The 13,727-nt window shown below is 36.6% G+C and overlaps 1 protein-coding gene across 4 annotated transcripts; it reads right to left on the reverse strand.

Annotated features, from left to right (window-relative positions):
- Positions 1–741: 741 nt before the first annotated feature.
- On the reverse strand, positions 742–13,264 carry ARL14EP (ARF like GTPase 14 effector protein). Of its 4 annotated transcripts, none has more exons than XM_024558858.4 (4): positions 13,131–13,264; positions 5,743–6,240; positions 3,911–4,038; positions 742–2,879 (listed from the first exon to the last, which is right to left on the reverse strand). In XM_024558858.4, exons 2-4 carry the CDS (start codon positions 6,166–6,168, stop codon positions 2,651–2,653), a joined length of 783 nt encoding a protein of 260 aa, XP_024414626.1. In that variant the 5' UTR covers positions 6,169–6,240; positions 13,131–13,264; the 3' UTR covers positions 742–2,650. The 4 variants fall into 4 exon arrangements, with proteins under 4 accessions (XP_024414626.1, XP_045050150.1, XP_024414624.1 ...); XM_045194215.3 differs by having other exon boundaries at positions 12,904–13,228; XM_024558856.3 differs by having other exon boundaries at positions 12,972–13,226.
- Positions 13,265–13,727: the final 463 nt, after the last annotated feature.

The raw sequence follows: 13,727 nt of genomic DNA on the forward strand, positions 1-13,727 counted from the left end.
TTTATTATATTTGTAAAAGGCAAATGGAAAAAGGTCACATGCAATGCCATTTCTATTATTCAAATATACACATGCATTTTTACTTCAACATTTCTGACCGACATTATGTAAGATCAATGTTTTTGGCTCTACATTAACTTTTCCACCAGGAGGCACACACAGCAGAAGTTAAATACCTTTATAACTTTTAGTTTTGCTTTTTAGAGTAATAGCATTCTAAAATAATTCAGCCATCTTGAATCATACCAAAATGTAAAAAGGGTCTAGATGATTTCACTGTTTTCTGTATTTCTGAAATTTTATAATAAAAAACAGTAAGTAGGCTCATGATGTTTTCCAAAACACAGCTTTTATTAACAACCTACTCTAAATCAGATATTTCTCTGTAAACCTTTTGCATGGTCATTAAAAATCTGGTCTCCTAAATAAGTATAACAAATATTAGCATAATAGTTATCTAAGAAATTTTTCCTTGAAAAATAATACAAAATGTTGTAAGTAATGCTGAAACAACTTGGACTTTAAAGTCATTTATTCTGTTGAAGACATTCCTATTTTAAACAAAAAAATCTCTAAGATTTTAATTTGTCCCTATGAAGAGCCTAAGTAATATACTAAATAACAATTAGAAGCAACAAAAGTGATGGTAGTAATGCAATTAAGGAAGTCTAGTGATCCTAGAAGTTCAGGTAAAATTAAGAGTCTTTGTTTTAAGTCCTTTATAAGAAATTATTTCCTGAATTCAGAAAAAAATATCTACCATCCGATGTTAGTATATAAAGCTAAAATACTCTTTTTGCCAGTGCTCTGATGAAACATATAAATCAAAGATTTGATTAACTGTACTACTGACAACTAGGTCAGTGAACAATTATAACTTAAAAATGACATTTAATTTTGTGGTTGAAAGTGGCATTCCATTAAAGTAAAACCAGTCTTTTAAAGAGATTCTAAGTGTACAGAAATAAAAATAAACCTATTGGTCAATAAAACTGGCTGTATAAATTTATAGTTTCAATGGCTAAAATATATTTAAAGTTGTTGAAAGCTTATTTGATTAAACTAAAGTACTACATTTAGGGAAAACAAAATAAAAACTTAAGTTTAGTGGCAGTATCCTAGATGATGGAAGATTTTAGAATAACATGTATGTTTTTTAAAAAAGAAAAAGCAGAGATAAATTATCACCCACCCCCATTCTCTAAACAATACCCAAATTCCAACATTGTTTTAATTTCTAAATAATTTAGTTTCAACCAGTGTTTCTCCACCTTTTATTACTCCCATCAGCTCTTTTTAGCCCTTTTAATCCTAATCAACATTTTATGTATTTTTATATATATTTGTGTTTTATACATACAGATTTTTGCCACAAAGAACCCATTTTCACAAAGAATGCATGGTCTAAATGATGAAAGATTTACATTATTGAAACATTTTTTAAGAGATTTGAGTGGGGAGAAGAAATGGTATATTTTAATATAGATATGTAGATTATTCCCCAAATAATTTAACACTCATCTGCTTAGCTGTATCAAAATTAATTTTTCCTAGAGTAGGCACTGTTCCTGGTTGCTGGCAGTCTTGGCTTTGTGTGACAGTATGGGACTATTGAAAAGTTATTCAGAGTAATCTTTCTTAATCAATGGGAGAAATTGTTCCATTCATTTAAAATGTAAATGAAGAAATTATAAAAAAGTACCTTTTAGTACATTAATTTAAAACATTAGAAAGACTGAGAATTAGTGTTAATTCATTGTAAAAAGCGAATCAAGAGCAGCTTATCTTTTTTTGCCAAATAATATACACCACGGCAAACTGCTATACTCCTTTACGTTTAGTTTTCCCCATTTCATCATTTGTACTTTCAACGTGGTGAAATGTTTCTGTAATTCCCTTTAATGTGAAGTTTTTTACCATTGCTTCCTCTGGGACACAGCCGTCCTTTCTATCACATGCACTGGACGTTTCTCTGGCCACCTATCTAGAGGCTCTAGAAAAGCAGCAGTGTCCACATTCCCATGATCAGTGGCTTCTCCTACAACTCTATTAATGTTCAGCTCAAATCTCACTTCTGGCATCACCATTTTCCATTTCTTTGCCCCTTCTTTTCATTATCTACTTTTAAAAAATGTCGCATACAGAACAAGGAAATAATACACCTGTATGCTTTGCTGTTTGTGTGTGAACTGATGAACAGATGTGCAGTGACCAATGTACAGCAGAATTTGAGAGAAGTAATGTGATTGGCGATGATCATGAAAAACACGTGACTCACACAGCAGTCTGAAGAGCTGGCAGGGAAATTCGCATGTCACGTACTAACGGTTAATATAGTGTGGTCACTGCAATTTGAGCTTGCTGTTAGGGAACTGGTGTTATTTAAATCACTGTCATCAAAATTTGTGGATATGGGAATTGTGCAAACTGAGGAATGCCTACACCTTACTTGTTTATATTGACCCAGGCCGGCTTAAAGTGGCTGCTGAAATAGCTGATCTAAATTTACAATATTGTGCACACTGAGTGCATGCTGGGGTGGTTTTCAAAGTTCTGTCACTTGGTAATCAACTTTAAAATGTATCTTAGAATGACAGAATTTTAGAAACAGAGAAAGTACTTTAAAGATCCCATCAATTGACAGCACAAATTATCCAGCATGTTTATTATGAATAATTTCTCCTCCTTCGATTTCAATCTGCTCATACAGCCACTTGCGATCACAGCGGCATTCTGCCCCACACTTGGTAGAGCCACAGGCAGGACAAGCGTAGAAACATCCTAAGCAATCTTCATCAAGGCAGTCGCACAGGTCCATTCCACTGAAGATCAGAAGGCCCTGGCTATCATAGACCTTGCTCTTCGCCGGTATCACTTGTCTGTAAGATAAACACAAGGTGAATTACACCTCACAAATATTCATTATTTTTGAATATTTAATTGAAATTAAGGTAATGAAAAAATTTAAGGAGATAAACATCCTGAAATAGGGATGAAGTCCCACCAAACTGGTATATAACTTACCAGATTCAAGGCTACTCCATGCTAGAAGAGACCTCACTCTAAAGTGTTGAGACAAATACAAAAAATCTGAATATACCTCTCAAAGTCCATTTAAAAACAACTCAGCAAAAGAATGGACAAGAACCCTGTCCAAAAGAGTAAGTGTTTTTCTGTTAAAACTTCCCTTACCTTTAACAAAAGAAAAAGAATGGCTAATAAACAGTGGTACTTTTTTTTGGCTACCAATCTCTATTGTTTTGTGAACACAATTTTATTTTTATTGCAGTATTCTAACCTACTGGTTTTTATACTGCAATTAATCTGCTTCTTGTTCTTTAATGGACTCTAGCAAATCTGGCCTAAAAATACTTAAATGACTCAGTAGAAAACCTTAACAGAAGGACAAGCAGCACCTGTAAAAAATTCTGAATGATTATACTAACTAACATTTGTCAATTCATATTTTAAAAATGCTCAATTTAAAGTCATATTCTAAATGATTTAGCTTCCTCCTTTATTCTGTTGACTGTACCATAACTATTTTAATTTCACACCTATAAAATTTACTTTTTAGCTGCCACTCATATAGCAGAGATATACCAATTACATAACATCGATGCTTTTCAAAAGTCAATTATTTTAATTCTAAGTATAATTTGTTTAAATTATTTTAATTCTCATGCCAAAAAATTATCTTGTTTACTTCACTGATACTTTCTTAGAAACAAATTTTTAGAGTTGAAAAGACATCTTAATTATTTATGAGGTCCTCAGATGTTCTCACCAATTCCAGATTACTCAATTTGAAATATTTACCCAGGAAATTCAAAACCTAAGAAAAAGATAGGGGAACAATAAAGATGTGAAGTGGAAAGTTAACATATGACTTAACACATAGCCTACCTACCTGTCTGAACCAGAGGCTGCATTTTTTGTAAGCCTTCTTTTTTCTCTTTTACCAGTTTCTGGAGCAAATTCAGTTTGCTTTCCTGGGTTTGCAAATTGTAATGACTTCAAAGCTTTAGCAGTTCTTCCCTGAATGAAGGTAAACAAATTATCAACTTAAATCTTGACATTAGGTCATAGTAGTATTTCACTTAATTTTCATCTAAATTATTCCTTATCCTGGAAGACAGTCTGGAACTCACAAAAAAACAAAAAGGTTTTAGAGCCCAAGTGCAACAAAATCTACACAGACTTTGACCATATTCAAAACTTATTGGTTAATTTACATATAATATTTTCATTATCTAATTTTAATTTCTGGTATATTAGGAGGAGAGGAGGACAGGAATGATGAAAACTGAAATGGCTGTTGCCAACACAGGACAGAAGTCAGAAAAACTGCTGTATAACCCAATGGTATGTAACTGAGGTTCCTAATAATGATCCTGAGTCCTTAAGAAAAGGTTCTATTATTATTATTATAGTATGTTTTCAAAAGCAGAAATATGGTTCCGAGTCCTGAAATATATTACAAAATTTCCACGGTTAAGAGTTTAAGTTTGTAACTTGGGGGAAATAGCATGATACATTCCACAAGAGCAGCAGATGAATAAAGTGGAGAAGACATCCTAAGTGACAGTAGCAAGAACCTAGTACGGACTGCAAGATAACACTGGGTTGGAGATATGCTTTTGAGGGGAGTGCAAAAGGAAAACACTACATAAAATTTAAATCTTTATCTTTTAATTTGGTTTAATAATATAATTTAAGATAAAATTGAGAAAAGTATCCCAGCGGCAAGAATTATAAATTGGCTATCAGCAGAAATTTGGAGAAGTGCTCCTTTGACACCTTTGTCCTTGTTCTACACCGAAGAGCACTTTAGGGAATCTTAAAGTGTTCCGACATGGTTCAAAAATCTGAATGGAACCATGTGAATAGGGAAGAGAATTATAAAGTATTTATTACTTACAACATAGAAATGTTTGCTTTCTGACCAGAGGGAGTCCTAAAATTAGCTTTAATCATACCAAATAGAATTTCAGAGCTAGAAGCAAAGAATACTCACAAGCTTCTCAAAAACCCAAAGAATGGGATAGTGCCGAAGGAGAAAGAAAAGTTGAAATAAGAAATGTCACTTCTCTGAAGTTCCTTTTAAACCAGTAATTTTCAAGTCCTTCATGAAAAGGAGAATTCATCTTGCTATATATGGACCCTTGCTGGCTGGCGTATCCTACTGAGTTACTTCAGTGTCAGAAAAAAAAAAACTAAGATAGTTAAGTCCTGGCTTTGCCAGAGTGTTCTAAAAGCCGCTCCCCTAATGTCTTAGTACTAGGAGTTACAGCTTGGGAGTCTTGGGCATACTATGTTATTTCGTTCCCAAACCTACTTTGTCATTCAATCTAGGTATGCAAATATTTAGAAACACCATCTATTTTCACTTCCCCAACTTTATATTACTGCATGCTAATTAGTACAGTGGTACCTCGGTACTCCTTGTTAATTCACCCTGGAACTCGTGATGAGTGCTGAAACCAACAAGTACCCAACGATGAAGCATTTTCTCTTGCTGGGTGGTACTGTAACTCATACAAGTTCTAGCAAGTGCAAGGATGCTAAAACATTTTTTTCCTCATCGAAATGCTACGAATACAGGGTTTGATGAGTTCTGAAGCTGACGAGTACCAAGGTATGACTGTATAATAATAATAATGTAAATAAGACTTTCTTACAGTTAAACAAAACCCCATGTTGTAGGAATAAAACAGCGGAAAAAATAACTGCTATACGTACATCTGAATCAGGTTTTCTTTTCTGCCGGTCTTCAGTATCAACATCCACACTTCCATTGATTATCTGTGTACATTTTGGACAAAGCTTCCAACCAGGTACAAGCTGTCTGCCAAATTTTGCACTCAGAAAAGTGGCATCATCTAAGTCAATTACATGCAAATTTTTTTTGGCTAGTTTTTTGTGTATGTTAAATGGGTCACAACATGACTTTTGCAAATCCTCGAATCTGTCAATGTAAATTTTTGCATGATGAAAACAAATTGTATTGTTCCCAGAAAGTGTCATTCCAGTTCTAAGTTGAAGTAAAAGCATATCATTTGATGACAATTCTTGCAAAGTCTTGAAACCTGTGTGACGAGTATAGTAAGTTTTATGGCACTCATTTGTGGTACGAAGCTGGACTCCAACTGAACACGGATCCATCATTCTTGACTCTAGCAAATTTCCTGTTTAATTCTGTCGAGGGATCTCTCTCTAATAAGTTATGTGCTGATCATCCTAAAGAAAACAGAGAGAGTCAGATTGGTGTTGCAAACTTTTTATTCTGAAAACTGAAAAGGCATTTGATAAAACTCAATGCCTGGTTAAAAGAAACTCTTAGCAAACAAGGAAAAGAAAGGTATTTACCAAAAGCCTACAATAAGTATTATTATAATCAAACATAAAACATTAGAAGCTTTCTCTGTGACGTTAGAACTACATAATATCTGCTATCACAGCTTCCATTTAACAGCATATTAAAAGATGTAAGAATTGAAAAGAAAGTAACATTACTCAAAGATGATTAAATATCTACATGGAAAATACTAGAGGTTTTAGCCAACTATTAGCACTAACAAAGATAATTCAACAAGGATATTAGAAATCAAAACCACTTTAAGGTACCTTACAAAACATATAAATCTTACAAAAGATATGCAAAACTTTCATAGCAAAAATTATCAAACAGAAAGACAAAAAGACACTTTTAATGAATGTAGAAACACGTCTTGGAAAGCCTACAGTAAATATGTCAATTCTCCAGGAATTTACATATTCTACAAATTCAATTCTATTCCAATCAAAATCTCATCAGTTACTCTTCCCACTCCCTCTTGAATTTAGCAAACTGGTTTACATGGAAGAGTAAAGGTTCAAGTAAGCCAAGAGAATCTTGAAGAAAAACAAAGTAAGATACTTATTTACTATAAAGCCATCATAATTAAAACTGTGGTATCGGCATAATAGAGACAAATAGATCCATGAGAAGAGGAAGGTGTATGACATACGGTATTATATATCAATGGTTATTACACATTAATGGGGGAAGGATGTAATAAAAGATGTTTGGGAAAACTGCCTAACTATGTGGAAAAAGGAAGAATAAGATTTCTTTCTCACAAACAAAAATCAATTCCAGATGGATTAAAGAATTAAACATGAAAAGTATTGTAAAAATATTTATTAAAAAACATAGAAGACTTTGTGACACTGGGGTGGAGAAGAATTTCTCACGCAAGAATGCATATATCAAATAAAAAGATGCATACATCTGGCCATATGTTAAAATTAAATATTTCTGTATAACTCTAGAGTAGAAAAAAGCCACACCTGCAAATACCTGAAAAAATCTGGACTTCTACAAATCAATTAGAAAACGAAACACATATAAACAGGCAACTCACTAAAGAGATAAAATAGACAATAAATGCATGCAAAGATGTTCAACACCACAATTGTCAGGCAAATGCAAACTAATACTAGATCTCAAACAATTACTTGGTGAAATTTGAAAAATCTGATAACCTAGCACTGGTTAAAATGTGGCCAATGTTTACATACTTCTTATACTTCGGGAAGAATGTAAATCACTACTTTAGAGTGTTTTTGGCAATTTCTCACAAAACGAAGAAGCGTACATGCCGGCACCTTGTTGCACTTTCGGTTCCAAGTGTCTGTGTTAGGGAAACATGTCCCAAATGAGCACAAGTTATATACAAGGGCATTCAGCACTCACTGTTTTTGACAGTGAAAAACTGGTAATAACCTGACTGCGAAGGACAAGGAAGGAATTGTGGGTTACTCATAGAGGGGACTCATAAGGACAGTTGAAATGAACAGACTGCATGAATTATATTTATCAACATGGACAAGTCTCAAAGAGAATCATTTATGTAAAATTTTAAACATATAAGTTATGGATGAAAACATAAATATATACTAAATATACATGAGAGTAACAGATACCAAATTTGTGATACTTCAAAGAAGGAACTGTTTTCTGGAGAGTTATAGAAGGTACGGTTGGTGGCATGTACACAAGTGTTTCATTATTTCCCATACTTTCTATTTAAATTTTTTTCATAACTAATGTTTTTCAAAACAAATACAAAAAGCATTTAATTCTTAAGAGAAGACTCAACAAAGAGGAAAAATCTATGTTGAAAGTAGATATGAAAAACTGAAATCTGGTTGTGTTGGGTACTGCCCTGCTTGGTTTCAGAAGCTGTAACCCCATTGCGGCTAAGGCCGAGTAAAAAGACCTTGGGACAAGAAGCCACTAAGGAGACAAAACTTATCTTCCTGGTAGGGGCACCGCCTCTGCCCCCTTCACTTCATACTGCTTGGCCCCAGGTGGATGACTGGTTAGCCAATGATGGGTAAGATTCCTCAAGGGAAGGATGACCTAAGACAGGCATGGTCATGAAGAGGTCCTCAGGGAAGGACTTGGGGGGCTATAGAAAATGGGGGTGATGGACCCTCACCCCTCGGCTTTTACATAGCCTGAGTCCTCATTCTGTCTGCAAGAAGTCTCCTAATCTCTTGGCTACCTTACTTCCCTTGCCCAACTTAAGCCTGAAACAATGCCGGAGGTGGGTGCTGCCCTGTGCTGGACAGGGCGGGTTCCCTGGGGTGATCAGGCTAAGAAAGAATGCATAAAATCCTATGAAACTTACTTTCCTAATACCCTCAATTTAAATGATAAGGGTCCAAGCAAGAAATGAGTTTGTTCCCCAAAGTTTTATGGCCCTTTAGCTATCTGACCCTGACTCAAATTAAGCCCTCAGAGTTCTTTGAGTGTTATCTATTGTTTGATCATTACTGCCTGACAATGATGGATGAGCTTTACTATACACCCTATTCTCCTATGCAAATTAAACCCAATAAACGCTCATTGAGGAACAGGCTCTTGGCCCTTCTCCTTTCAGAGATCAATCACCTTTCCTCCCCAAGCACATCTTGTCCTGGTAGACATTCTCGTGAGTGGGCGATGAGTTGGGGGGGCCTCTGCAGGAGGAGCTCCCCCTCATGGTTGGTAGTGAGGCATTAAAAAAATCTAGGAATCCACAATCTTCCAAGTGTTTTTATAAGCTTTGCTCCCCATTTAAAAACTGGTTAGAAATACTGAAGATACTTTCTTATAATGTTTTATGCAGAGAGAAACTGTAATCAGTAAAACCATGTACAAAGAGCAGACTCTAGCCTCTTATAATTAAAAAAGGTGAGTAAATATACATCTTGATGTTTTAAGTTAAAATACTAAATTTAAAAGTTAAAAAATACAATTTAAATTGTTAAAAAGTTATTGAACAGTTTAACTTAAAAACTTTAAGCTGTTTAAAATGGAGTATATTTATCTTTTTTTATTCTATTTTAACCAACCTTTAACATTTAACTCCCAATAATAGGTCCCAATCACATCAGATAAAATAGCTTATATCATACAAATCATTTTTTTAAAGGAGAAAAGTGGGTTGAGAGTGGAGAAAGCAGCGAGGTACGACTGTGAATACAACAAACTATGCTGTTCTGTACCGCAGCAGATACAGGCCACAAATCTGGCTGCCTTTTCTTAAGTGAGTATAAATAAGAAAACTTGTTCAGCACATTAGAAACTGCTAATGCTTAATGTTGTATTAATGCCACAGATTCTTATATTTGTAGGTACCTATCATCAATTTGTAGCACTAATGTATAATAGGATTTTTGGAACACAAGCCTAGTTCTTAGTATTCAAAGACTTGGGCTAGCCTAACCATATTTGATAGAGAATATCAAATTTGACTTAGAAACTGATTTTAGAAATTCTTTCTGTCCATAGTAATATTTTTATCCAGCAGGGAATTCTTTTCCTTGGCTACTGGAGGCTTCTGTTCCTTTGTTTTCCTTTAATCTTAGTTAAATAGTTCACAAGAATTTACAAGTAGACTGTATAAATTGTGCCAGTGAAGTTGAATTCCTATTAAATCAATTTTTCTGGTATTTCTTTGACATCTTCCACAACTGTTTAAATTCTTTAATTAATTTTAAATTACTATGAACCTGTGCTCTTAGTTGGAAAATTTAGAGTTAAAATTAATTTTTTTCTTCAAGTTAGCCATAACCCTATCAGTTTTTGAAAACATTCCCTTCTAGTAAATAGTAGCTTCCAAACATTTGGAGCTTTCAGTGTCATACTATAATTTTTGCAGGAGCACGTGAAGGAATTAAGCCACGTGCACAATCACACTTTTTTCTAAGCATCTGACCCTTAGATGTCACTGTGGAGTCAGATTTATTTACTACTCCAGTTGCCAGGTAAAACATAGAAGGCTGTTAAATTTAAATTTTAGATAATACACAAATGATTTTTATTTTAATTGTCCCAAATATTGCTAAATAATCATTGTTTGTCTGAAATTCAAGTTTAACTGAGCATCCTGTATTTTTATTTGCCAATTCTGGCAACCTCATTTACTATGCAATTTTTTTTTCATCTTCCAGTAGCAGAGATCTTTCTTTGGTGCCAGTTTCAAATTATGTTCCACCTCTTACCTGTTGTTAAAAGAAATCTGAACTCCCTATAAACAAATCATAGGACCTGCTTACTTTAAAATGAAACTGTCCTAAAACTATAGCAAAGGGATGTGCAGATTAAAAAGGGAACTAATTTTTTTCTCCCCAAAATTTTTAGGGGAGGTATGGCAATACTATGTTCCAATATGTTGATATCTCATTAATACAGCTTTTTACTTTGTTACCAGTCTCCTAATTAATGGGAAAAGTAGTATCAACAAGAAATTTAACTAAACAAAAATTTTACTGAATTTTTAGGTTAATTCAAGAGTCCTTCCCTTTCATAAAAAATGCCCTTTGCAGGGAGGGGTAAAATATAGGGTCTTATACTTTATAAAGCATTTACCAGGTTATCTCTTATTTAATGAAAATAAAATATTTCATCTACCCCTACTACACAAATCAGCAGCTTTAGCTATGGACACACAAACACAAGTCATACATTTTACAAATGTCAACTTTTTGTGCCCATTATCTTTAAATATTAACTATGTCACATTTAAAAATGGGCACTAATACAAGAATTAAAGAGCCAAGATGAGATAGTCTCAATCCTCAAGAAGGCCCAGCACCAATAAGAAAGGTAAAGAGAATTTAAACAAAAATATAGTCCACAGAACCACTTAAAAGACATAGTAAGGGCCAGGTACAGCGACAGCACAAACATCATCTCATTGGTCTTGACAATTTCAATGTACTATCATCCCCATTTACAGATGAAGAAACTTAAGTTTAGAGCTCTGATTACCATGCCTAGCACAACGGCTCATACATATATCAGAGGCATTTAAGCGTTTGCTGAATTAAAACAAACCAATTTTACTTCATATGAAGAATCCCTGTTAATTAGGTCCTAACGATTTACTCTAGGCTCAGCTAATACACTCCCCTCAGATATTTTTAAAAGATTTTATTTATTTTTAGACAGAGGGGGAGAGGGAAACATCAATGTGTGGTTGCCTCTCACGCGCCCCCTACTGGGGACTGGCAGAAACCCAGGCATGTGCCCTGACTGGGAATCCGACAGATGACCCTGCAAACCACACTGAATCAATCCACTGAGCTACACCAGGCACGGCTCCCCTCAGATTTTTTAATGCTTTAAGAACATTAAAAATGCTCTTAAAGATCATTTTTGGAGCAATGTAGCAAACCCTTCAGGTTTCCAAATCCCATTGCAATTTGTTACTATTCCTCTGGTCCTTAAAGGCCAAAGAGAACTGACTGAAGAGGGATTTTAACAAGAGGTTGTTTCCAGACCCAGAGAAATGAGCAAAACTCTCCTCATTCTATTTTATTCTGGATGTGACCCAAATCGTACTTTTTTCTGTTAAAAATGCTTTTACCTCTTTGTAGAAAATAAAGTCTGGGCTCGTAAGCATGCCATTACTTGTTCTAAAAGCCACAGTATTCTGGGTAAACTACAGTATCCGAAAAGTTCTTTTTACCCTGTAAACATTTATATTCCCTTTACTTAGAAAGCCCTCGGCTTTTTCCTGTGTCAGGTAATGCTAACTCATTCTCCAAGACAGAGCCAGTGTCCTCACCGATCTGCTGAGCCATACCGAAATACTGTTGTTATAGGTCCTCCTTCCTCTGTTTGCACAAGACTTTCACTGTGATTTGAAAATCTTTATTATTACTCAGCTGCTGGTAAACAGAAGCTACATGGTGTTATTTTCTGTATCACCCGAAGCGAAACAGTAATAACTTCGGGGACTTCCCTTTCCATAGCACTCATCACAGGCTTGTTACTTCCATATTAAGCTCTGCGAGGGGAAGGAAATCACGTGGGTCCTACTTAAGGTTGAAGCCTCTCCAGCACAAGACACTTAGTAGATTACTTCACGTCTTTTAAATAAACACATGCTCAGAGGCTGTCAGAATCGCACACCAAGAAGGCTGCATCTCCCCCCATCAATGTGACCAGGCCCCAGGATCCTGCAATTAGTCCCACCCCAACCCTGTGGTGGTCACATGCGTAAGGCCTCTAGTTCATGGCTCTACAAAAACGTTTCAGGCCATCAGATAACCTCTAATAAGCACCTACTACACTCACGGCACCGGTGGAAAAAACGAGTACTACTCCGCTTCCAGCTTCAACCAACATCTAGGGCTGGGAAGATTCTGATCACAAACAGAAACAAAACAGGCGAGATACACGCTGTATACCGGGTTCGGGGCCACAATAGCCTTCACCCAACATAGTACAAGCCTGAACAAGAGCTTTGCGGGCTCCACGTCTCCGGAAGAGAGACAAACCGCGGACGCGACAGACGTGGCAGAAACCCAGCCGGGCCCTGACACCAAGGGCCGCAGAGGAACTGGGGTCAGGGGAGATAAGACCTGGGGTCGGGGTGCAGCTGGGATTACTCCACAGGGCGGAAGGCCCACCCTCAGCTGAAGTTTCTCACCGGCCTCCATAACACGGCCCGAGCGCAGGTCTTGGCCAGGGACTCGTCTCCACGCTCCCGCTCCTTCCCGCCTGGAGTCACCACGGCCCTTTCCACCTGAGCGCGAGGCCACCACCCGGTTGGAGAAGAACTCGTAACCACGCACAACAAACACTCCACCTGCTCAGCTGCGAATCCCCGCACTACTACTGACGGACCGCGAGCGCAGACAGAACGCCAGGGGGCCCTCCCCCCTGCAGAGACAGACCCGGAAGCAGCCTGGAGCGGAAGGGAGCCGCGGCCTCGGGCGGAAGGGGCGGGCGGCGAGGGCGGGGCAGCCGCACTGGCGGAAGATTCAAGGTGAGGGGACGTTGGATCCGCACACAGACTCGATTTTCCTGTCTGTCCTCTGAGGTTAGGGCGTTGTTTGGTCCCGGGGGCGTCCCTTCCAAGAGACAGGTTTGCCTAGCTTGGATTCCCTTCGCAAATCTCTACGTCTGATCATGAAGCCACGTGTTTGCACCCCAGTCCTTCTAATTCCTGACGAAGTGAATGAGTTAAACGAACCTCAAGAGCAGACCCTTTATTTAAGGTCTCACATTTTATTTAATTTCTTTTATTCAAGCTAAATGTATTCCAAAATGCATCTCTTTTTAACTATCAAAAATGTCTCTCTGTATTTATTTAGAACCTTTGAGAGCTCAGGATTCGACAAAGGGGTCTCATCCTTCATTTTCAGGTGGGAGTCGTGTGGAAAAGCCCCCCCCCAAGTACACC

The sequence above is a fragment of the Desmodus rotundus genome, chromosome 5 (assembly GCF_022682495.2).
Source record: "Desmodus rotundus isolate HL8 chromosome 5, HLdesRot8A.1, whole genome shotgun sequence".
In the NCBI taxonomy this organism is placed as follows: Eukaryota; Metazoa; Chordata; class Mammalia; order Chiroptera; family Phyllostomidae; genus Desmodus; species Desmodus rotundus.